This window comes from Triturus cristatus, chromosome 7 (genome assembly GCF_964204655.1).
Source record: "Triturus cristatus chromosome 7, aTriCri1.1, whole genome shotgun sequence".
NCBI lineage: Eukaryota > Metazoa > Chordata > Amphibia > Caudata > Salamandridae > Triturus > Triturus cristatus.
In genome coordinates, this window is record NC_140590.1 from 584,095,633 (window position 1) to 584,122,133 (window position 26,501).

Below are 26,501 nucleotides of genomic sequence, written 5' to 3' on the forward strand. Positions count from 1 at the left end.
ATCAGAGCTGGTCCTTGGGATGGTGGGACTATGTTTACCACAATGCACTTGGCCAAATCCTTAAAAGTCCACAGGACACACTCAAGATTGGTCCTTCTTGGTGGAGATGATGCAGGTGGAGCTCTGTTAACTTATTGCTTTCAGGGAGTCTGCTTCTTAATTCTTGTAAAGCTAGGCACATTTCTTAGGGTTGTAGTTCCAGATTCTGCATCAGGTGCAGTCCTTCAGAGTGCAATCCTGGGTTTAGATAAAGGTTCCAACAGTGGATTCCTTCTTCTACTTGTTGTTTCAGGCAGGGATCTGAGTTGCTGGGCAACACTCCCATATGTATTCACAGTTTCTGGGCAACAATCAGGGGTGCACTCCTGACCAATGGGATGCAGGGTGACAGCCAGGTGCATGACCACTTACTCCAAAGTGTGGCATATTCTTGACCCAGAAAGCACTATTCTTTCAAAATCCAAAATGGAAAAACTCTCTCTCTTTGAGGGTTAGATCTGGCTAAGCCAAGCCACTGGTGTGGCTAAGTTTTCCTAACACTCCCCTTCTAGTCCCTTAACTAATCTAATTACTTGTGCTCCTGTATGGCTGGGGGTGCAGGATGTGGGGGTGAGCCTGTGCTGCCCTAATCTGTCTTTCCCTCTTTGAAGACTAGTTTGGCTACTTCACCCGTTCTGCCTTTTGCTCTGCAGCTTGCAGATCTCCTACCACAGGAAATCCTTTGTCTCTAGTCAGGCTGCTTAACACCTCATTAAGACAGCTTGGCTCAGCCTGGCAGAGGCTGACCAATCAGAGCAGGGCTGCTGGAAGGCTGGATTTTGGTCTACTGAAAGAATTTTCTGTGATAATTATAAATTTAACAGTGGCAAGTTGTTGGATTTATTCTAAGTATCGTTTTGATACTGTGAAGTATATTTGTAGCTCCTTTCATTCAATAGTTACACTTTAATAAAGTATTCCCAAAACAAAACTGGCAGCTTTTCCCTCACCAGAGCACACCTTTTATAATGTCCCTGCTTATAGTTTCAAGGCACCCTACCCCTAGGGCATCTAGGGGAGACCTTAGGGATATCCTATATATAAAACTCAAGGTTGATGGAGACTTTGGGAAGTACCTTTAATTACAATGTCGAATTTGCGTATACTTTTAATGTAAAGGCTGCCTGAAAAGCAGGGCTGCCTTTAAAATGACAGTAGGTAGCACAGTAGTGCACACTTACGTGCATTAAGTCTACTGGGCCTCTAGCCCTACATCCCCTCTTATATACTAGGGACTTACTGCTAGGAGTGCCATAACAATTGTTATTAAACCTAATTACCATATACCTTATAATCATAGTACTGGCTCTGGGTCTGGTAAGCAGAGCCCAGGGCACAGTCAGAGTGAACCAGTATCAATCAAAAAATGGGAGTAATCAGGGCAAAAAGGATGGCTTTCTCACAAGTGCCCACCAGAGAAGTACAAAGGGGTTTCAGCGGGCTGCACCTAGCAAGCTATGACAAGAATCTGTGCCCCCTTCAAAGGACTGTTTTTCCTAACAACAGTGACTACAGGCCTCTATGACCACCTCCTGTCATATACCTAACAGTAGCTACAGTAAGATTCATTTACAGCCCAATGTGTCACTAAGGGCACTGCTATTTCTAAAGAAAAGCCTGTCTACTCCTTTCTTGCTATTGCATCTGAGACGTCCCACTCCCATCTAGGAGATGCCTGCAATACACATGTGCTGTCTTGGGAAAGCAACTTCTGCTTCACTTTGAACCCTCGTCCAGACTCTGGGCTTTCAAAATGGAACCTGCAGGCCTGTAAAACGTATGCATGGCAAACTATCATTCCTAGCACACACACAAATGTAGAACGCTCAGGATGTCGGTGTTCCAGATTCCAGGTTACTCATGGAAAGGGGAACTTCAGAGGAATGGGCCTGTAAGTGTTCATTCATGTTTCACAAGTAAAAAGGCCTGTCAATATATTTCACCAACAATGGTGTGCTGCCACCACTATGCTCCGAGAATGAAACCTGCAACAGGAATGGTAGTCTTCATCACCATCGAGGTGTGCTTGGTGTGCCCGTCCCCAGGTGCAGAAAAAGATCAGACATAGGTCAATTCATGCGCATGGGATTGGTGTGCGGCATGCTAAAAAATCATAAACCTGGATGACAGGTACATGCATTTTGGATATGCAGGGCAGGGGAAATAACCCTACATCATGCAAGGTACAATACTGTCCCAACAAAATGCAGTTCAGGCACTCAGGGCCAGTGACACACCTGTACATCATGGAGAGAACAGTCCCATGCCAACAACAGCCTCAGGCCTTTTGGATCGATTTTCCTTCCTTGTATTATGACCTACAGCATTGTTGCTAAGTTGCTGCTCCTTTCTATCCTGCCTTATTCCTTTTTTTGGGTGGGAGTTGTATATAGCGCAAACTTGACCCAAAGATAGCAGAGCACTTTACATGAGCACCAGTTGCATTACAGCCAGACACATTCATTTTTGTTATTCACAGGGAAATTAAGTGATTTCCCCAGAATCACGGGATGTTGAGCGGCCCTGCCGACACTCAAACCCGGTTCCCTAGCTTCGAGGTTAACTGCTTTAGCCGTTAGCCACATCCCTTCCCCAAATCCTCTCCCCAGTTCCGAATTAAAACCTCCTGTCCATCAAGCTAACACACACCCACCAGTCCTGTCACCAACAGAGGTTGATACAGATGTGAATGGTGATGCCAGAGTCCCTTTTCTCTTTATTCCACCATTTAAGGTGCACTAACTAAAAGAGAGAAGCCTATTCTTAGTCCACCACCCCTTCCAATGCAGGCGCATGACCTGACCTCTGCAGACCTGTCAGGTAAATGAAGCAATGTGCTATCTTCAGAGGCTTTCTGGAAGTAAGGTCACCTTTCGGTAAGCAGTCCATCTGACTACTGCTGCATGTAGATGTCCCAGACTGTGCTGGCTTCTATCTAATCTCTGATGTCTATAAGAGTAACAACACCACCTGGCTTCCTGCAGTAACCTCTTCCTTTTGCTATCGGCTCATCCACCAAAATCTGGAGTGCATACCTCCAATGCACTTACACGCCTTGCAGTACCATCACCTACATGAAGGAGGCATCTCCTACTCAGTCAACCTCTTACTTTACACGATTAGGATGCATTGAGGTTCTGCTGCACCCGGAAGTCTCCTTTCACTCAAAAGATATTTTCTGCAAATAGTGCTGTTTCCACAACGCTTGCAAGTGTGCATTCTTTTTGTTTTTATTTCATAGCACAGAAGTAGTAAGATAGTGTACCAGTATATTGTGTAGCTCCTCCAAATTGGAAGCTATATTAGAATTCTTCAGGAATATTTAGAAAAAGGTAGAAAGTTGGGTGCAGGGGCTAAACCAAAGTTGGTGAAAAGAAATGGGGAGATGGCACTTGAATGCAGTACTTAGAGACCAGTAAAAATGCATTGGCCGCTGGCCCTGAAGCCACCCTAGGAGCTGCACCCCGACTCACTGAAGCGGTTAGATACTGAAAGAACATTTGGAAAATGGGTCACAGCCCTGCACTAATTTATTGTACAGATGAATCTCCTAGGTGACTTGGTGCTTCTTTACCAAGGCCAGTGTGATGTTGGCATTGAGGTAGGAGGCAGCCTGTGGGGTGGCACTCTTATACTCCTTTACCTGGTCTGGGCTGGCAGGAGGCTGGGAGGTGTGGCTTGACAGAGCTGAAACTCAGTCAGGTTCCCCTGAGAGCCAGCCAAAGCTCTGCTCCGCTGGCTTTATCAGAAGGTGGCTGACCATGCCATTGATGCGCATAGAGGCCATCTCATCTGCTTTGGCCTCCTAGATTTTGACAAAATTAAGCAGAGAACTCCTGGGAGCCTTGAAGGTTCTGTACATTTTCGTCTTGTCCTGCTTGTTCTCCTGGTGTGGTGACATCCACTACACACCCTGCTTGCTATGCAGGGCGACCCTCAAGTGTGAGGCATGATGGCAGCACAGCAACATAGCCACAAAGATGACCATGCAGACCATCATCGTGCTAGCCATCATGGAAATTAAGAGCCTAAGGTAGTCCTCATTCTGGTAGGATTCACTCGCAACACTGATGTTTATGTTTAGGGATTTATAAAGCGCGTAGCTGCCCATAGGCTTCCCAGCGCTAGGAGAAAACAACATTGGTGATCTTAGTCAAGTCAAAAGGAGGGATTTTAGGGGAAGAGCAAGGTTTTAAGTCTTTTCCTGAAGATTAATTCATCAGTTAGCATGCGTACATCTTTGGGCAATGAGTTCCAAATTTTGGGAACCAGGTGCCGAAAAGATCTTCCTCCCCATCTAGCTCTATTTATTCTACCTTGCTGCATGAGAAAATCTGAGGAGGACCTAAGATCCCTGCCTGGGATATATTGTCCAACCAGTTTTTTTTATTAAAGCAGGTCCTCTATTATTCATGGCTCTGTGGGCGATACAGGTTGCTTTAAAGGTGATCCTTACCTGAACTGGGAGCCAGTGTAGAGTCTTCAGGGCAGACTTGGCTGATTGCTTTCTCGGGATTTGGAGCAGGGTCCTTGCTGCGGCATTTTGTACTACCTGTAGCCGATGAATGACATATTGTAGTGCTCCAATATATAGGGAATTCTCGTAGTCCAGCTGGACATAATCAGAGCTTGTACTGCCGTTCTACGGGATTGTAAAGGTAGGATGGGTAAAAAATTTCGGAGCATCTTGAGTATTCCAAAGCATTTGCCTGATAGTTTCTTTGCTTGGGTCTCCATACTTAGGTTTTCATCCAACCAGATTCCTAAGTTTTTAATGGCAGTCTTGGGGGTTCCCCTAACTGGGCTGGCCAAGTGATGATATTCCTGGGTATTGTTTGGTTTCCTCGGAACATAAGCTCTCTTTTGTCTCCATTCAGTTTCAGGGAGCATTTACACATCCAGTTCGCTATCCTAGACATGCAGGGACCTACATTATTGTGTATGGACCAGGGCTCATTCGTTACTGACAGCTCTAATTGCGTATTGTCGGCATATGATACAATGGATATGTCAAATGCTTGTACTATCTCTGCCAAAGGCTGCATATATACATTAAAAAGTGTAGGACTTAATGCGGAGCCCTTTGGGACTCCGCAGGATAGTAGGAGGGTGTGTGAGAGATGTTCCCCTTCCATCAGTTGGAAGGATCTGTCTTCCAAGAAAGTGGTTAGCCATTTTATCGCCGTACCTGTAATGCCTGCATCCTTTAATCTGATGATCCTGTCCAGTGGGGTTTCTCAGGTGCATCCGATCCACTTCTGGATCTTTGATACATTTCTTACTGTCTCATTCACATATTAGAAGACCATGAACAGTGTGTGCAGGGCAAGCAGGAAGTCACAATCACTAATAATTGACAACTAGGTGGTACAGGCCCAGATCAGCAGCACCAGTCTTCTCCAGGGTGATGTCACCATTCACTGGATAAATGCAGAAATGCGGCTGATTGCCGCTCACATTTATTTATATGGTCCTTAACTTTGTACATACAATTCTTATAACCTAATTGATAGAGATATTCATTTTATTAACCTCGAAAGAACAGAAGACCGAGTCCACCTTGCAAGGAATCAACAAGTGACATTAGGATCACAACAGTAAGTGCTCAACTTGCTAAGCATTCTAAATGCCTGGTTATATTTTTTAAATTGCTCTGAATTACTGCAGTTTTAGTAACTTCTACTTCACAAGTAACCACATGCAACACTCAATTAGTATACAAGTACCAAAAGAAAACAAGTGATGGTAGGGCTTCCTTGTAATTACTTTATCCTTTTCATTTTCATTTGTATGGCTGTTTCCCAGACCCTCATCAAAGGGTAAAAAACACTCTCCTTCGACAACCATTCTTTGCTGGCAATTTCACCCTGTCAGTAGGAAACATAAAGCAATGGTTGTGGTTGTCTGTACTAATGAGGTGTTATTACTACCGAAAGAAATCCTTTTCAGCAATCTTTTAATATTATACTTCTGCAGTCTAAACCCCTGCCTTGCAGTTTGCATTTTATCACTTATGCCAGTTCATAGCTTTCTTTTCATATTTGTAATAAAAACTACCACCTCAGAGGAGGTTTTAAATAAATGCGCTCCCTGAGGAAAGTGGATAGATTGGAAAAGTCATAAATCAATGGAAGGCAGATATTGTGCGTAGAAAACTTGGGTTGAAGAACCATTTTTTATTTGCACATTCGCCATAAAATGATGACATTTTATTGACTTTATTCCCCATGCTTTGGCTGACACTGCAAATATAGAATCAATAGGAGGAAAACTGTGGGACCCTACCTCATTTTTCCTCCTATTTTCCACAACAATTCCAATGTTTTCAGTTGCACAAATGAGGGCATTTGTGTCCTAGAAACTCAAGACCCCCTGGTGCTTGTGCTGGACAATACCTGAAAGTCTCCTCTGCTTCAGAAATCCAATGCGTCAAACACTACTTGCACATCATCCAAACCTAGATATCCAGTGCCTACCTGAAACTCAACTCAACCAAGACAGAATTCCTGTTATTTACCAAGAGCAACAAACAATATACAGAGCAAACATGTCTCAATAACACAAACCTTGACAACTTCGAACCCCAACTTTCACTAAATGCCAAGTCACTTGGATTCACCCAGAACACCAACCTCACCATTAAGGAACACAGTGCCAAAGAAACAAGGAGAGCTTGGTACCAGCTCTCTCTTCTAAAGAAAGTCAAGGCATTTCTTCCAGAAAGAGATTACAGAATTCCAGTTCAAGCGTTCATGCTCCCTCATCTGGATATTGGTAATAACCTACTTTTTGACTTCGCCACACTGGCACCCCTTAGGGGCAACCTACACACCACAGTACGTCTCATCCAAGGCCTGAAGAAACATGATCATATCACACCCACCCTGGTGGCGCTCCAGTGGCTCCCTCTGCTGGCCAGCACCTTTTTCAAAACCAGCTGCATTATTTACAAAGCTGTCACAACCACCTCCCCCATTTATCTTGCTGACAAGCACTCCATCTCTGGTGGATTACCGCACAACCGCAGCCAGGAAAACATTGGACTCTAGACTGTGAAAAAGAAAACACAAAACAGCAGGATTTTCCATCTTTGCACTAAGAATCTGGAACAACATCCATGATCCATCTGGACTGCCCCAACGCTGCTCCAATCTAGGAAAGAGCTGAAAGTCACCTCTTTTAAGAACACCACATCACATTCCATTACCCATCCACAACCAAGCTTTGTCTCCTATTACTTCTTTACCTGATGCTTGTCTTTGACCATGTACAGTATTTCGCTCCCTTTGGCTAGGTTTGAACTATAGAAATAACACATGCATATGTACATACAATATGTTTAACATGCCCACTGTTTTAGGAACATGGTTAAATATTCACCCATGAGAAAAAGCGCATAAGAAAATGAACAGGATGTTTATAAAGTTGTAAACAAAAATGAAATTTTAGTGTAAGTCTGAGGGAAATGATGCTCTAAAAACCTTTGTTTGACCACATTTGTTGTTTGGGCAATATCTGCCCGAGTAACATATCATGAAGTTTTTGATTCCTGAGCTCTTCAAGAAATACCTTGAAAATGTGTAGCTTATGTGTTAGGTATATAGAAGATTGTTCAGCGACATGCATCATTTAGCCCAATTGAAAACACTTATAGATTCTGGGTGGCTGGAGGGCTGGGGTCCCCAGCTAACTCCAAGAAGGTTCAGTTTTGCTCATTTGATTTAAGTCATTAGGAATATGTTTTACGGTGGGCGCTATTTTCTTCTGGCTGCTCTCTTATTTTATGTTATATTTGTAAAGAGAACTATCCCTTGTAAGGGTATCCTGTCAAGCGTGTGTCTATTCCTAGCCCTGCATATGGTAGGTTGGCTAATTGAAAAGCCATGTCTTTAGCTCCTTGTGGAATTCAAGCGAGGAGGAGGAGGTTCTGAGGTGGAATGGGAGGCCTTTCCATGCTTTAGGTGTGATGTAAAAGAACACCCGTCCTCTTGATTTGGTTCTATGTATGTGTGAGATATGTGCAAGTAGGAGTCTTGCAGAAAGGAGCTTCCTGTGTGGTTGTTGGCAGGGGATCCAAAATTAGAGAAAATGGAGACTCGACAAAAACACCACTGCAAGATCTACATACAAAGCCGCCCTCAATCTCTATCACCAACATCTACAAGATACAAAGAAAAAGGCCATGACTCTCTGGCTCGAAGCAAGCTCCAACAGCTGCAAAGAACTCTTCACCATTATCAAGGAGTTCTCCAATCCTGCAGCTGCCAACAAGGACATCATCCAATCCCAAGCACTCTGCAATGACCTCTCAAACTTCTTCAACAAAAGATTACCAAGCTCTACAAAACAGCCGACCCACAGAAAACTGATATGAGCTCCCTTGGCCAGCCAGACACCTCCTTCATTGCCAAACAACAGCTAAGCAACTGGAAGGCCCTCTCAAGCAAAGAAACCACCAACCTGATGAACACCATCCACTCGGGAGACCCCTCAGACCCATCTCTACTTCATATACAACCTTTGAGGAACCATCACCTCCCCCATGCTCATCGCTATCATCAACACTTTGAGAACCATTGCCACCTTCCTGTCTTGCTGGAAAAATGCAGAAGTTATAGCCCTATTGAAGAAACCAATAGTGGACCCCAACACCCTCAGCAGCTACATACCCCTCTCGCTCCAGCCTTTTCCAGCTCGAGTCATGGAGAAGGCCATCTATACCCAACTCGCAGACCACCTAGAACTCCATCAACTCCTAGACAGCCCTCAATCAGGCTTTCGCACCAACAACAGCACAGAGACAGCCCTCATTGCGGCCACCAATTACATCAGAAGCATCCACGACTGATAAGAAATGGCCACACTCATCCTCCTCGACCTCTCCACAGCCTTGATACGATCCCCACAAAACACTTTTCAGAAAGCTTCAGCACTTGGGTACCTTCGGACCGGCCCTCAAATGGATATCTTCCTTCCTCATGGACAGAACTCAAAGAGTTAGACTTCTCTCCCTATACCTTAGAACCCAAGAAACTCATCTGTGGAAGTGGAATCCACTAAACACAATACAAACGGTCACTCAGGCTCTTATCACAAGTAGACATGATTACGGAAGTGCCTTCTACATCAGAATTCCAGCCCATGTCGTACGCTGACTCCAAACCACCCAGAATGCTGTTGCCAGACTTATCCTGAACATCCCGCAAAATACCCACATCTCTACACACCTCAACTATCTCCACTGGCTCCCACTCCAGGAAAGATGTAAGTTCAAGCTACTTACTCATGTCTTCAAAGTGCTCCACAACACCAGCCCAGCTTACCTAAACCACCGCCTCAGCTTCTACCAACTCTCCTGACACCTTCGATCTGCACTCTATGCAAGAGCACACCTCCCTTGCATCAGAATACCAGAAGCAGAGGACTCTCTTTCTCCTACTTTGCAGCCAAAACCTGGAATGACCTTCCAAAACACCTCAGAACCTTCCCCTCCTCATGTACTTCAGAAGGAACCTCAAGACATGGTTCTTCCTGAGGAAACAGGCATGATCTCTCCTCCTCCCTCAGGCCTGCCCTACTCAGTGCCTGGATATCCTCATTGATGATTAGCCATGCTCTACAAATTTACATTACATAACAGATGTGACTGTTCAGGTAGGTGGGATCTAAGTTATGTAGTGCTTTGAATGTGTGTGAGGAATTTGAAATTAGCACATTTGTGTATTCGGAGCCAGTGGAGCTCCTTGAGGTGTGGTGTGATGTAAATACAGTGAGAGAGGTTGAGGCTGAGTCTGGTTGCCAAGTTCTGGATAGTTTGTATTTCAAGTGAGTTGCTACGTGATCTCAGCATAGAGGTTGTTCCTGTAGTCAAACGTGCAGGCGACTAGAATGTAAGTGACAATTTTTCTAATTTTGCGTGGGAGCGTTGAAGGTCTTCCTTAGCATCTTCAAAGTGTGCAAGCAGGATACAGTGAAAGCACTGACTTGTGCGTTTATATCCAGTTTGCTGTTGATAATTATTATGAGATACCCGGCATGGGTGCTGGATGTGTGTCAGCGTTCAGCTGGCCACCAGTTGAAGTCCCATGGGGAGTTCTTGCCAAAAATCACTACTTATGTCTTGTTGTGTTGAGCTTGAGATAGTTGGCTTTCATTCAATTAGTGACTTCGGTCATGCAAGCAGTCAACTTATTTCTTGTGTTGTGGGTCTTGTCTTAGAGGGAAAGTATGAGTTACACATCATCAGCATAGGAGAGGATGTTGATATCATGTACGCGAATGGCATTGGTCAGAGGGACCATATATGCGTTAAAGAGGGTAGGACTGAGCGATGCACCTTGAGGCAAACCACAGATGAGTTTGTAGGCTTCCTAGGAGCAAGGTGACAGGCTTACAGCTTGTGTTCTATCAGTTAAGAAGGAACAGATCCAGCAAAGAGCAGGTTCTTGGAATACAATCTTGTGCAGGCACCTGATAAGGATGGAGTGTGAGACTGTGTCAGATGTTGCAGAGAGGTTCAGGAGGGTCTTCTCTGTCTAGGATCATGTGGATGTCATCTGTTTCTGTACTGTGGTTGGGCCCAAATGGGGAATGTGTGGCATCACCGAGCTGGTGGCTGCTGAGGTGGTCAGTGAGTAGTCGGTTGCTTAATTTCTTTGAGACCTTTTCTGGGGATGGTGGGAGGGAGATGGGTCTGTAGCTGGAAAGCGTGTCTGGGTCAGCAGATGGTTTCTTGAGTGGGGGCCTGATGATGGCATGTTTCACGGTGTCCCGGAATCAGTCAATAGAGGCCTTGAGGAATGGGTGTTAGTGCTTCGCTGATCAATAGGAGTCCTTTGATGAAGTTGTGGTGGGGGCAAGGTTCAAATGGGGCCCCAGAGTGGATGGACTTCATTGTACATCAATTTCACAGGTGGTGATGACAGGCCACAAGGTCAGGGTTCATTCTTCTGCTGTGATGAGAAGTTGAGGGGTTCAGTTGATGGTCAAAGTTGCAGTGTATGGAGCTGATTCTGTCACAAAAGAATTCCAAGAGCTTGTTGCAAACGTCTTGTGATGGGGTGATGTTGCTTGAGGCTGCAGGAGGTGCGATGAAATCTTTGATGGTGGAGAAAATGTCTCTGCTGTTATTAGTGCCAGTGTCGATGTAATCTGCAAGAGCTGTGCACTTGTTGGTCCGTATCTTTGTGGTGGTAACTTCTGAGGGGTGATTTGAAGAATCTCTTGATTCCCAATGCCCCTCAGATCTCTTAAGAAAGCCAATTTTATTCATAAAAAACAATCACCGCATCAATAGCTCACCATCTCACAATTGTAGTTATTGCAATCATGCAATGAATATACCAGAATAAAAATTACATTAATAAATCACAACACCGTAGGCCTGGTAGACACATCTTGTTTCTTCACTATCTAATGTGTTTTTTTCATTATAACATATGCTTTAATCATGGCTTAATTACAGGAGAAAATGTAAACTGTGAGTCAACAACAATAAGGCATTTTGTTGTGTTGAAATGAGAAAGCAATATGGCATTTTTGGTTTTGAGCCATTACTTTTTACAGACATCAGCGTGTAGGATGGAAACCCAGAGTTAAAATAGACCGGTAGAGCCGGAGAGATGCGACTGTGCCTCTAAAAGCACCGATCCAAACAATGAACCTACATCAAGCAGGGGCTTCAAATAAAATACCAAATGAACACACGGAGAAGGCGCACGTTCATGCTATTGTATGTGTAATATAAAATGAAATTTTGAAATACTATCAATGTCTGCTCATTATTGCATCTTCATGCTTGCTAGGATCTTCTGATGAGTACATACAAATGACAGTTTTCTTTCTTATAACAGGTAATTGCATTCAGTGTCTTAGCATGCACATATATGGGAATTAAGTGTAAGTGACCAATTTTAAGCACGCCATGCACTCATATCCATGAGGTATTCAATAAGAATGGCCTCAAATATTTTTCACACGTTTTATCAAGCTATGCAGCATATAGGTATAGGGGCCCGGAGCAACAAATATTCAGTGTAAAAGAAAATCTCAGCACACATTCGGGTGCTATGGAAAATACAAAGGTCCTTTTTCAACATTCTAAAATATTTTCTTTAATGTTGCAAGAAATAGCATGAAGAAAGCCTGCTAGATAAGATATTGTAAAAAATGTCACTGCCAGGTAGTACATTTAAGGTCTTTCATAACATATCTTACAAGGGATAGCATAACTCTCTCCACATCTAGCAGGAGCCTATGTGACCTAGGCAGCCTCACCATGCCAACCAATAGAATGCGTGAGGACATAAACTTTCCAATTACATTCTGCATCACTGAGACTACAACATACCCCCTTTTTTCTCTTGCAAAAAAGTTGAAATTATAATGGATGAAGGACGTGAGGTATAGATTGCTCTGTGTTGTTATCCACGATGAAGCGAGTATCTTAGGTGCATGCTAATGCGTCCTGTGACAGCCTCCTTGATAAAGGCCTAGATGTGTGAACCTTAAGCGCTGCACGTAAAGAACGTTCCTTCTCAGATTGGTATTGTGGGATCCCACAACTTTGAGGAACCAAGGATCACGGCTCTCCATCCACTATCAAGCCATCAATGCCCTGAAGAAGTTCATTGCTTAATGAACAAAACGTGTTGGCTGGAACTCATGTAGTCTGATGATATGTAAAATAAAGGATTGCCATACATAAAGGAATTGGTCAGTCTTACTTATTGGAAAAGACACTTTGGGAGTGCACCTCTCTACGCTTGTTCGCTTTCTATTCTGCTGTACAGTTGGCACCTAACAACAGCAGGTGCAGGAGTTGCATGTGCACACCAATTATCATCACTTTCGGATAATTACAAGTGGAACATAGCAGTGAGGTGAGGCTATCGCAGTCTGCCGTTGTTTGCTGCTTATCATTGTTTTATACACAAATACAATTTTGAAGTTATAACGTGAATTTAGAATATGTATCTCAATCACTTGATGACTAACTATCAAAACAGTATTACTAATGAACCATTACTTTCTCTTGGTAGACTACTCCATGAGTATAAATGACATAAACATTTCATTTACATTGTACATACCTGAGACTACAACACGTTTAGATGACATAACTGACATCTTGGTGCTTCCCCATTAAAGAGGTACTATCACAACAAGACCTGTCCACACAGAGAACCTGATTTATGGTACGAGTATGGTAATTTTACTACATCAGGGTGAAAGAGTATAATATTCTGTCACCATGGTGGAGTAACCATGCTTTGAATTTAAAGATGCCTGCAGGCCTGTGGCCAAATCTTAAAATTGGCAGGAACCAGTGTCACAGAGGGTCCTGTCAATGTATTAAATGTTTGACTGACAACATGATGGTACTGTCCGTCAAACTTTTAATATTTTTTTATTTTCAAAACCAAAATCAAAGCGAGATTTTTTTCAGAAAAGACAAAAACTGATGGCCTCTACACCATGGAAGCTGTCTTCCTTGGTGTGAGGGTCATACTGCAGTTTTCAATGCCTGTTCTGGTCAGATTTCACCTGGCGGTGAAGGATAGTGAAAACCTGGCATTTAACTGGGCATCTAAATCGGGCAGGAGGCCAAATGGCCAAGCCTCTGGCAGCACTTAATTGATGGCGCTGACAGAGGAGTTTGTCAGTGATGTAGACAGAGTAATCTCTGTTGCTGACATACTTAGAGTACTCCCGTCTCTAAATCAAGAGGGCGGACAATCAATTTAGGGGAGAGGGTACTCCTTCACCTTTGCAAGAGTACCCTCTCCACCACACTCTACATCAGCCCCATATTCAGATAACTGCATTGCCATTGTCCTAATTTTTCATGGATTAGTCCTTCCAGCTCTTTCTTGTCTTGCTTCATGTAAAGCAAAGTGTGCAACTTCTGCATCCCCAGCTCCATCTGACTCACACTCCCTCCTCAACCCTTCCAATCATTCTGCATCACTCATGAGCATTGTCCTACTTTTGTCTTCATCCATGGCTCTTTCCCCCTCACAAACCTCTGAAGCTTGATGCAAGGCAACCTGTCTCCAGTTCACTTCTGCCCATTTAACAGTATAGCAAATTACCCTTTGACTGCAACCATCCACAAACAAACTTTTGAATTTCAAACTGCCTGTGCCTTTCCTTCACGGTTTTACATTCACCAATGACCTACCTCAACCCACTCATCTCCACTCTTCTCACACATCAAATGTGCTCAGCTCTTTGTTGTCTCCACAACTAAGCCCTTCATCTACCCTGAAACAAGTTTAGATTGGCCTGATCTTCTTCACATAAAACAAAATGGTGTATGGTCTGTCATACCATTCATGCATTTACGGTGAGCCTACACAGCCTCTAACACAGCTCTATCAACATTCAACTTGTTTTATATAGTCAATTTCATTAATCCCTTGAGTAACTAATTTGATTTCTCCACATTGCCGTTAGATATGCACTGACTTTCTACAATGTTTCACATCATAGGTGAGTTGTGCACCATTGTCTCTAAATAAATAAGATGGTACCCGTTCCCTCACTTGGAGCCTGAGTCACAAAAGTGAACTTACACCAAAAGTCTAAGTTTAGACCTAAAGTCTAAGGGCCCGATTCTCAGAACTAATCTGAGACGAAAGTCTAAATTTACGACTTTCGGTATTCACAAAGGGCATTTACGAGTAGTAAAGTTTGACTTTTGGTCTAAGTTTATACCAAAAGTCTAACTTAGACCAAAAGTCTAATTTTACTAATTCTTAAAGTTAGACTTTTGGTCTAAGATAGACTTTTGGTCTAAATTTAGACCAAAAGTCTAACTTTAGTAGTAGTAGTAAAGTTAGACTTTTGGTCTAAGTTAGACTTTTGGTCAAAACTTAGACCAAAAGTCTAACTTTACTACTCATAAATACCCTGTGTGAATACCGAAAGTCATAAAGATAGACTTTCATCTCAGATTACTTCTGTGAATCGGGCCCTAAGTTTGCTACTTCTAAAGTTAGACTTTTGGACAAAGTTTAGACCAAAAGTATAACTTAAACCAAAAGTCTAACTTTAGTAGTAGTAAAGTTAGACTTTTGGTCTAAGTTAGACATTTGGTCTAAACCTAGACCAAAAAGTCTAACTTTAGAAGTAGTAAAGTTAGACTTTTGGTCTAAACTTAGACTTCAGGCCTAACCTTAGACTTTTGGTCTAAGTTTACTTTTGTGAATCAGGCCCAAAGACTTTCCATACTACTTTTTATGAACTCAACTTGTATTCATTCAATATGTATGTCAAGCATGAGCAGTGCAAATCTCAGGTAATATGGTAGGCAAATCATTGGTCAGATAAAATCTAGGCAAAACTTTGTCCAAGCCTCTGTGGGGACTTACATATGATGTACAGTTTTACCACCAACTTCTAATCTCTTCTCCCCAATTTTGCACTCAAAACATGCAGACACCCACTGCACTTCTCTAACTCTACTACTCTTTACCTCTGCGAGGACCTTATCCACAACTGGCGCAGCTGTCCATTCTTCATGGTTCATGGACCCCTAAAGCTCTGACACTACATCCTCCAAATTTGCAACCGTTTCTTCGAAGTCCATATTTTTGATAGCAGGTAGGGGTAAGAGTGATAAACAATCAGCTAGTTTGTTATTCCACCCGGTATATATACCACCCGGTACTCAAAGCTTGAAACCAAGCTGCTAACCTAGTTAGACGTGCAAACACATTTTGTATTTCCCCTGGTTGCAACACTCGGAAAAGGCATACTATCAGTTGGCAACATCGCATTCACTCCCCAGACATATGTTCTAAAATATTTCATATCCCAGGCAGCTAATAAAGTCTCCTTCCGAATGGCAGAGTAGTTTCTCTCTGAGTTTGTAAATAAATGAGCGGCATAGGCCACTGTCTTCACAGACTCTCCAAGCTCTTGAGCCAAGAGCCCCCAATCCCTACAGCACTTGCATCAACAAATACACTAGTTTTCCTCTTGTAATGAAATGGTGTTAACGTTTTTGCTTTGACAATTTCTTCTTTATAATTCTCAAATGCTCTCTCTTGTTCAGGCAACAAGAGAAATGACATCCCCTTTCTCAGCAATGCCCTCATTGACTCAGTTTTCACTTGAAACCCTTTCATACAAATTTAACGTAATCTTCAATTAATCTCATAAAAGAGCCTAATTCATCTGTATCACGCAGTTTAGGTTCCTTTTAGCACTCAATAAGTCATTTTTTGGTTACGCACATTGAGCACAAATGATATGTTTTCTTTGTTGTTGGAAAGTGGATTATTGGTAGTGGTAAATATATATATCTAACAATGGCAATATGGCCACTAATACAACATAGGGCTCAGAATAAGTCTCAGAAAATGATTCCCATTCTCAACCCATGGTAGCTTTGCTGTGAGCATGAGGCTTAACTTCAGAGACAGGTGTGTAAAGCATTTAAAAACACCAATTCAGTAAATAATTAAGATACAACACACAATAAAAATCCAACAACAATTTCTAAATATTTGTATCTTTGAAATGATACTAAAAGAAAATGTAGAGAACAGGAGATATTAATTTTTAAAGATTTAGCACTACATAGCACATAGAAACCTATAGTGCCTATTGGGACATCTGGTTTGCGCTAGACTGGGACAAAGTCAAAGTTTTAGGCTGAACACGATGGAGCACTGCGTGGCTACCCATCAAAGTAGACCTTGGTCAAAGTTTTTACCTTCTGACTTAGAAACGTTTCTGGAGCTTTTGTTCCTGGGGTCCCTAGAAGCTCATGGTCAGTCCAGATTCGGTGAAGGTTCACCAGCTTGCCTTGTGACGAGCTCCCGGGTAAGCCTATAGAAGTCAGACCGCCTGAGCTTTCCAGCGGGACAAACCAGAGATCCAGGCCGGCTCGCGATTGAAGGTGGGCGGCATGACTCTCATGGTTGGTCCCAGTCACCTCTTCTATGTTCAAACTTAGACACTTTTACTGAGCTTTTTCTCCTGGGGTCCCTCGATTCTCTTTATCAGGCCAGATTCTGTGTAGAGTCGCCGGCTTGGGTTTCAACCAGCTCCCGGTCAAACTCTTAAAGTTGGACCTCCCAAGCTTTTCAATGGGACAAACCTGGAGGGCAAGCTGACTCTTGGTTGAGTGTCGCCAACTTGGCTGGCCAGGTTGAGTCGGTCCAGTTATGGATCTTTTCAAATTTGCTCCAAAGTTCTCCAAACTTCTGAAACTTTTTCCTGAAGTTCCTTTAAGGGTCCTACAGTGTCCACAACTTACCACAAGTGTCTGGGAGCTCCAGGATTGTCCCTGAAAATTTGGGACGTCAATTCCCACAATCCACAATCCACTTGCACAACACCATTACAAATCCACTGGAGTCACTCCAGGCTGGGGATTCTTGAAGGTGATGTTCCACGTGAACTCTGGTAACCAGTAGCTTGCAGGTAGTCAACTCTTTAGTTTTCTTGAAGCAAGTTAGGCCCACAGGGCTGTAGTTCCAGATTGTGCAGCACGCACAGTCTTCCAGATTGCAGGGCCTGGGTTGGGGCAAATCAAGCTTCCAACATGGACCCTTTTTCTTTCCTTTATGTCAAGCAGCAGATCTGAGAGGCACTGCCCCTCTCAGACACTTATTCGGTGTTCTCTGGGATCACACAGGAGGGCACTCCTGTCCAAGAAGGAGCAGGACAACACCCCAAAACATGACCATTTTCTCCAAAGTGTGCCACAATGGTCTCCCAGAAAGCACTATTCAAACTAACACAACCAAACTAACACAAAATTCAATATAGCTGAAGTCTCAGCAGAGAAGCAAGATCTGGCTAAACCAGCCTCGGGATGGCTCATCTCCATAATCTCCCTGCCCCTGGCACCTGCACATTTCTTCTTTAAGCCTGCCTGGGTTCAGAGGGTAGGGGTGTAAATGAAACTGGCTTTTTCTCCCTGTCCCCTCCTTCCTTTGAATATCATTCTATACAACCCCTCCCCCTTGCTCTGGCATTCCTATGCAGCAGAACCCTCTCCTCCTAGAATAGCTCTTCACCCCAGGTGCCACTTGTCACATCATCAAAGCAGCCTGGCTAATTCACTTAACTCTCACCAATCAATATAATTCTACTAAGTCCTTGAATAATATTTTCTATAACTTCTAACGGGAGTTATTAATTAATAACTGAATGCCATGTTAACCTATGTGCCTGGGGATCTGCAATGGAGAAAATGAACTGGGCAATATCTCCCATGCCAGGGCTTATAAAACATATTTTATAAGGACCCTGCATATATATCTCCTGGACCCCCCACCCCTGGGACACCTAGGTGAGACTTTAGGGGTTCTTAATACGTAAAGAAATATTGCAGATCCTCACTCCACAGTGCTCTTATAACAAAACTTGATTTTGGGAAGCACTTTACTACAGTGAGGGAAGTGAAATGTGCAATTTCACTAACCCTAGGGCATATAAAATCTATTTTATAATGGTCGTCCTTATAAGTACCTGACCCCCCCACCACTGGTACTCCTAGGAGAGAGCCTGGGGGTACCTAATATGTCAAAATATTGTAGTTTATTAATGTTTAAGTGCCTCAGACACCAAAATCGAGTTTGGGCACAATTTACATGTTAAAAGTAGTCCTGCAACACAGGGTTGCTTTTAAACTAACCTCAGGCTCTCAGCAGTGCACACATGCAAGTGCAGAAAGGGCTGCTGGCTTCTAAACTGCCATGCCCTATTATAAATCAGGGACTTAAAGGTAGTTTGGATCCCCCTGCTCTATTATGTACTAGGGCCTTACAAGGGAGATCATGCCAATCATAGGGGTACCTTAACCCAATGTTCGCTAGTGTATGTAGGTGTTTTTACTGTATTCTAAGTATGTTTTACAATTAGCACAGGCCCTGGGCCTTGCTGGCAGAGCCCATGGCATCCTCAGAGTTAGAAAACCAACATCCAGGGGTCCCAAATGGATCAAAATGTGGAGGTACATTGCAAACAAGTCCTGATTTCCAACATTTGCGTTCCATCTTTCTCAGGCAAGCCATAGACTTTTCAATAATCGTCGCAAACGTGATAGCCTTCTTTAAGGTTGGGTTCTTTACTGCCCATAAGCATTCCTGCATTTTTGTAATATAGCCCTGAACAAGCAATTGAACTTTTATCATTTCATCAGTCATCTCTCCATGTTGGCCCTTTAGTGCCAGTTTCCTCAGCCATGCTACTAATTCTTCCATGACACATCTGATATCTGTGGTTGCATGTAAAATGTATGTCATGTCATTGCAAGATTGATTGTTGTTGCAAATCTGATCTCTAGACTTTGCTCCTTTACAAGTACCTACTATTGATTGAATTTAACAATCCATAGATGCAGTAAGTGCTTTAAAATGCGTTGGCCTTCTTTTCTCAAGGCAGTCATTAGCATTGCCGTCCTCCTTTCTGGACTGAAACTCTTCCCATCTAATGCTACAATATAGTATATTGATCTACTCTTCCCATTCTGTCGGCAGCGGAACCCGTTGGAGCAAGAAACTGGGCTATTTGAATAATAGTTTGCATTTTATAGATGTTGGACATCTGAACAGTGGACACCAAGATATCAGTTCGCAAAGCACATGCTGTTTTCCATAAAACAGGGTAACCAAGGCTGGAATAAAAACCAAAATCAGCCATGACAGAAATGTTCACATAGACCCACGCTGCAGGAGGCTGTCACAAAACTGCCCATGGGTCATGGTTTGGTCACAGCAGACCATCATAATTTAAAAGCGGTTCCTAGCCTACAGCCTACCAAGAAAATACTAGAGTGACAGAATGGCTAACACGGGCCTGATGGTAATCATTCAATCAAGTTGCGCACTAGCCTTTCCAGTGATGGCCGCCTTTTAATGTGCATACATTGTGCACGTGGCATACAAGAAGAATTACCAGTGAAGGCTGCAGTGGTGTGTTCACCACTCACATGAGGGACTAAAACGTTGGAAATGGTTTGAAAAACAGCAGTGGCAGACACTAGCCTGGGCCTCTGTGTTGAAATCTCAAACAAACCTGCTTCAGACATTTAAACAATATGTCTGCTTTGAAGCACCTAGGACCAGCTGCACAATTTGTAGATTTAAAAAGATGTAAGCCTTTGCACGCTTACAAGTTGAAATGAAAGCATGGAAGAAATAAAGCAGTGTTCTTTGTAAAAGCGTCAGCAGCTGTTTTGTAAGAGAAACTGCATTTTAAAGAGCAACTTTTTGTATGTGTGTCTAAGAAATAACTACACACATCATTCTTTCCGCGTTGCACTAATTATTGAAAAATATAAGTATCTGGCAAACAACAATTGTTGGCTTTAACTGACTTTCTTAGAACCAGTTACAAAGCCAGCAAGCTAACTACAGCTACTTCTTGGACTACCTGCAGATTAATTAATAAGATTCCTTCACATTCATGGCCAGCCAAGTAAGGGCATGTAATCCACTCCATACACGTGCTATCATATCAAAGAAGCGGCCACGGATTAAAAATCTAGAGACACACAGGGTGTCAGACCCGGCTAATGTTTGTTTGGAAAGGACGGACATAGCTATCTCAGACCAGTCCACGGAATGAACCATCAAGGTATTAGTGTCATACCAGCTCCCCAAGACAGAAGGACAGTCTCAGATGATCCTTTTGTAGGGTCAGAATTCCAGAGCGTTTTCAGGCACCTCACTGATGGGGACAATTAGCTGGGAGTGACAATTGTTTGAGGAGGAGAGGACTGTCCAAAATTGGAATACAGGAACTTGGAGATAGAGTGAGGGAACAAACATGAGAGTGAGGAAACACACATTAGCAATGCTGGTTATGTCCCTTAGTGTATTTTGTGGGGTTGCTCTAACCATAAAGCATACAGAGTGTTGGAGCAGGTAAGACAGTATTACACAATAATGTCACTGTGACAGATTTGCGTGCATTCACAATTTGTGCCTACTAGAATCTGCTCCCACTACCAAGAAGCATGCATTCCACTGGAACAGAGAGGCCTCTGAGACTAAAGGTGTGAAAGAATTCCTGACTGGGCTGAGTTGCATTATATACAGCATGTCCGGTTGGAATGGACTTTTGGCTCTGGCCCTTAACGGAATGGAGTAAAGGCCTTTCACCTTCTTCATCTTGTGACTTGACATCCAAAGCAACAATCCTTGGGGGGAGAAAGATTTGGAGCATTTAACAGGAGTCAGAGAACGCTTACAATAGCTTCTGAAGATCATTTAATTTGCCTTCATTAGCATTTTTTTTTAACTCTGGACCTCAGCTGCAAGTGACTGGAAACTGTATTTTAAACAGAGAGTACTTTTGTAAGAATTTTAATTTTTTTAAACCATTTCCTGTATGGCAGCCTGGCTTCTGTGCCTAAAGAAAATGCACTGATGCCCCATAGTCAGTACTTATTTTGTGAAACAAACGGGTGCTTGTGTCTGAAACTCTACTCAGAAGGCTACACCTACTGCAATTAAACATCGGTGCAATGAATACCAAGGGCCGCAGCTTTTAATCCACTACCAGACAGCCCCTGCCCCTTCATCTTACACTTGCAGGTTCCTGCTGTCTCTCTTTGTGATGATATTGCCGTTTTTCTCTCCTTCCATCTATCAGATCTGTGTATTTTCCCCCTCTTTTGCACAAAGTGAATATATGACGCGAAACGATGAGTGCTGATCCTCAAAAATAAGTGCCGGTGGCCTCCACGGGCAATTACCAGCTCAAATTAAGCACTGACCATAGAGACCTATTTTAAGAAACAAAACGCGATCGAGGTAGAATTTGTTGGTTTAAAACTTTACCTACCACACCTCCTACAAGACCCCAGTGTTAACATGTGGTCAAACTGTATATGCTCCTGGTTTAACACTACCGCTGGCGTTTCAATGGCTCTAAATGTAGATGCCTATAAGCAGGAATACTAATGCTAGACATGATTAGATGGGTACCATATGACACACAGAAATCAAATATGAATACTATTCCGTCATCAAACAATAAACATAAAATGAGCTGGTCTCACCTGGAACAAAGCTTCCTGGCACCACCTCTTTATATGCCCACCAGCCTTCATGGATTTTTGGTGAATTATGCTGAGCTAGAAGACAAAAGTTGTATAAAATCAGTAATTTAGTATAATGATGTAATGTATGCAATGATTAAATAGTTGAGTGTCTTTTGCAAGTTTTGGCATGTTCAGACTATTTGATCTTATACAGAGCTTGCAATAAACTAATTCCAAATAATTAAATACAATGTTCTCCAAAGCTTCTAAAAATATGTCTGTACAATTTAAACACATATAATTTTATTGCACCTATTAGGATAAGCTCTAGTTTTATTGGAGAATGAAGCAGGTTGTTGGAAATGCCTAGCATGTGTTCACATTAGTGGAAACGTCTGAGGCCAAAGAGTAGTGGGGTAGGTCAATGTGGTATGATGATATCTCTCAACCATAAAAATAAAAGAGATTCTGCGGCTTGTAAAAGGAAAAGTTGCAGTTACCTGGAGTAACTTCTCAATGTTCACACTGCCATACACCTCCCACTTATGAAAATAAAAAACATAGTTCCAAGCCACTATTGACCAGCAAGATTTGCTCAAGGCCTACTTGTTGGGGTTCCACACCTACTCTTGTATAGAAGTGGCCACCATTCATGTGATTATTGATGTATTACAAATCATATGAAATGAGGATACATTTCTGACTGTCATCGGCTACCAGGCTGACCTCCTTTTCCACTTGTATTTTTTTCCTTCCCTTCCTCGTGGTTTTACATTTCTTTTTGTTCTGATTTGTTGAGAAGCTAGGCAACAATTAAATAAAACATTTTACATATTTTTTATAAGTTGCTTAGGCCTTTTCACAAGAGAGGCATAACATTTGTTGGCTACCATTTCATCTTTTGTAATTTCCTAGCATGTTTTTCATCTGCCATTTCCTCATGAAGGTATGTTTCTCCTTATTAGCTCGAGCCTAGCGGCAGCGCTCTTGCCCTGCAAGACTGCTGTAGTAGAGTATGGGAGAGAAGCCACACCCACTCCCCGCCTATATTTTTCATTGGCTTGTGTCATTGACTTTCGTAAATGCTGCCTTCAGATTTGTTAATAGGCTTGTTAGTCCCTCCCATGGCTACTGGCCCCTTTACTTCAGTTGTTACACGGGACCTGTTATTTAGTCTGTCAGCACTATTTACTTTTTTGAGTTTCTATTACTGCAAGCCGGACATGCGCTGCTTCACCTGAAACCGCTTGTGTTTTTTTAAGCAGCACAGCCGCCCTGTAACACGGGCGCCTGCTTTCAATCACTTTAACCCAGCATTATATTGTGTCTCTTTCAACCCCCCCAAGTAAAATAGATTTAGAAATGATTAGCGAATTAAGTCATGTGAATTCCAGGTAGTACATAATCCTGTGCTAATGAGCTGAAGCTGACAACAGCACATCTGTGTTACATGTCATCTGTACTAAAGCCACCTTACGGATTGTTTTCAAAAGTCTGTTTCATTAACATCACCACCACCACCACCAATACCACCACCAATACCACCACCACTAATACCACCACCAATGCCACCACCACCAATACCATCACCACCAATACCACCACCATCACTACCACCACCACCACCAATACCACCACCACCAATACCACCACCGCCATCAAAACCACCACCACCCATTCCACCACCACCAATACCACTACCGCGAATACCAACACTACCAGTACCAATACCACCACCAATACCAACACCACCACCAATACCAACACCACCACCACCAAAACCAATACCACCACCAATACCAATACCACCAATATCACCACCAATACCACCACCAATACCACCACTAATTCCACCACTGCCACCACCACCACCACCAATATCACCACCCCAAAACATTCACCACCATGAATACCACCACCAATACTACCACCACCATCACCAATAACACCAGCACCACCAATACCACCACCACCAATACCACCACCAAAACCACCACCAAAACCACCACCAGCAATACCAATACCACCACCAACACCAATACCAATGCCACAGCCATTACCAATACAAGCACCACCAATACCCCCAATACCACCACCACCAATACCACCACCGCCAATACCAATACCACCACCAATACCAATGCCACCACCAATACCAATATCACCACCAATACCACCAATGCACCACCACCAATACCACCACCACCACCAATACCACCACCACCAATACCACCACCATCAGTACCAATACCATCACCAATCCCACCACCACCAATACCACAAATACCACCACCACCAATACTACCACCACCAATACCACCACCACCAATACCACCACCAATACCACCACTAATTCCACCAATGCCACCACCACCATCATCACCCCAATACCATCACCACCACGAATACCACCACCAATACTACCACCACCAATACCACCACTAATACCACCACCAAAACCACCACCACCAATACCAATACCACCACCACCAACACCAATACCAATGCCACAGCCATTACCAATACAAGCACCACCAATACCCGCAATACCAATACCACCAGCACCACCAATACCACCACCACCAATACCACCAATAATACCACCACCAAAACCACCACCACCAATACCAATACCACCACCACCAACACCAATACCAATGCCACAGCCATTACCAATACAAGCACCACCGATACCCGCAATACCAATACCACCACCACCACCAATACCACCACCGCCAATACCAGTACCACCAATACCATCACCAATACAAATGCCACCACCAATACCAATATCGCCACCGATACCACCACCACCAATACCACCAATGCACCACCATCAATACCACCAATACTACCACCACCAATACCACCATCATCAGCACCAATACCACCACTATCACCACCAATACCACAAATACCACCACCACCAATACTACCACCACCAATACCACCACCACCAATACCACCCCCACTATACCACCACCACAAATACCACCAATACCAGTACCACCACCACCAATACCAATACCACCACCAATACCAATACTACCACCAATACCACCACCAATATGTCTAATACCAATACCACCACCACCAATACCAATACCACCACCACAAATACCACCACCACCAATACCAGTACCACCACCACCAATACCCCCACTAATACCACTACCAACACCACCAATACCAATACCACCACCAATACCCCCACCACCACCAATACCACCACCACCAATACCATCCGCACCAATACCCCCACCACCAATAACACCACCACCACCAATACCACCACCAGCAATACCACCAAACCAATATCACCACCAATACCACCAATACCACCACGAGCAATACCAATACCACCACCTCAGTGCCTCTCGCTCACTAGTAATAGCAGGGGCACTGTAGCTGCAGCCGAGACCATCCCTCCCTTCCTCTAAGCCTGTCATGAAGCACAGCCCGCCCTGAACCAGGAGGTGAGTCCAGGGCCCTACTACAGCTGGAGTGTTTTTTATTAGGCCAAAGATAGCAATGACATTCCGCAAAGCCACACTGCACACTCATTCATGGAGAGGGCAGGAAATAGCTCACCCCGCTCTTCCTCCTGAGCCGCGACATTGTAATCACAGAGAGAAAGGTGTTAGAGCGCTTTGTTAATGTTTATAGCTAAGGATCATATGCAACTCTCACTTCACACTTTGTGTCTGTGTAATTTACAACACTTACACATCTTCTTCACATCACTATTTATCACTACTTTGAAGACGTTGCAGGCCGGTCTCATCCTCTGATATTTACAATCTAACAAGCGGTCGAGAAGGCCCTTTATTGCAATGCAATAAGTCTTGCATTAGTGAGAGTTTAAGCTATTAGTATTGTAAATGACACCTTTTATTTATGTTTTAAAACCCAAAACATAAATAAAAGGCATTGCCATTTACAATGCCAATAGCTCAAACTCGTGTGAATGTGAGACCTATTGCATTGCAAATGCTTGTTTTTGGCATGGTTTTGTCTCCATATTCTCAGATAATTTCTTTTGCCTTATGCCATTTTGTAAAGTATTTAAAAATAATATAAGTGGGCTTTTTACTAACCCTAAACTTTTCTCCACAGTTATGGAATTAGTAGAAAATGTGTTTAAGGCTACTTTGAATTATTTGTGTTAACTTGCTTGTATTATTTTGTGTTTTAAATACATTTTATCTTCATTGTTTCCCAAACATTAATTTTAACACTATGCTGTACAATTAAGTGGAAGTGTTCATTGTTTATTTCATTTACTTTTAATAAGCTGGGTTAATTTTAGTTTTATTAGTTTCTGAATATGGGCCCTTAGCATTCCTTTACAGAAATTCTGTTAATTTATATAAATTAACATTTATATAAATGTATTTGTTCCAGTCCTGCATATATAGGTTCTTAGCATTAATGTACATATATACACATTTGC

General features: G+C 43.0%; 1 protein-coding gene across 2 annotated transcripts in view; it reads right to left on the reverse strand.

Annotated features, from left to right (window-relative positions):
- Window positions 1–26,501, reverse strand: part of CA10 (carbonic anhydrase 10 (inactive)) — an 812,800-nt gene that overhangs the window by 472,243 nt on the left and 314,056 nt on the right. For both annotated transcript variants that reach the window (XM_085614410.1, XM_085614411.1), the window contains exon 2: window positions 22,067–22,141. In XM_085614410.1, the coding sequence (XP_085470536.1) occupies window positions 22,067–22,141 (75 nt within the window). The remainder of the gene's footprint in view (window positions 1–22,066; window positions 22,142–26,501) is intronic.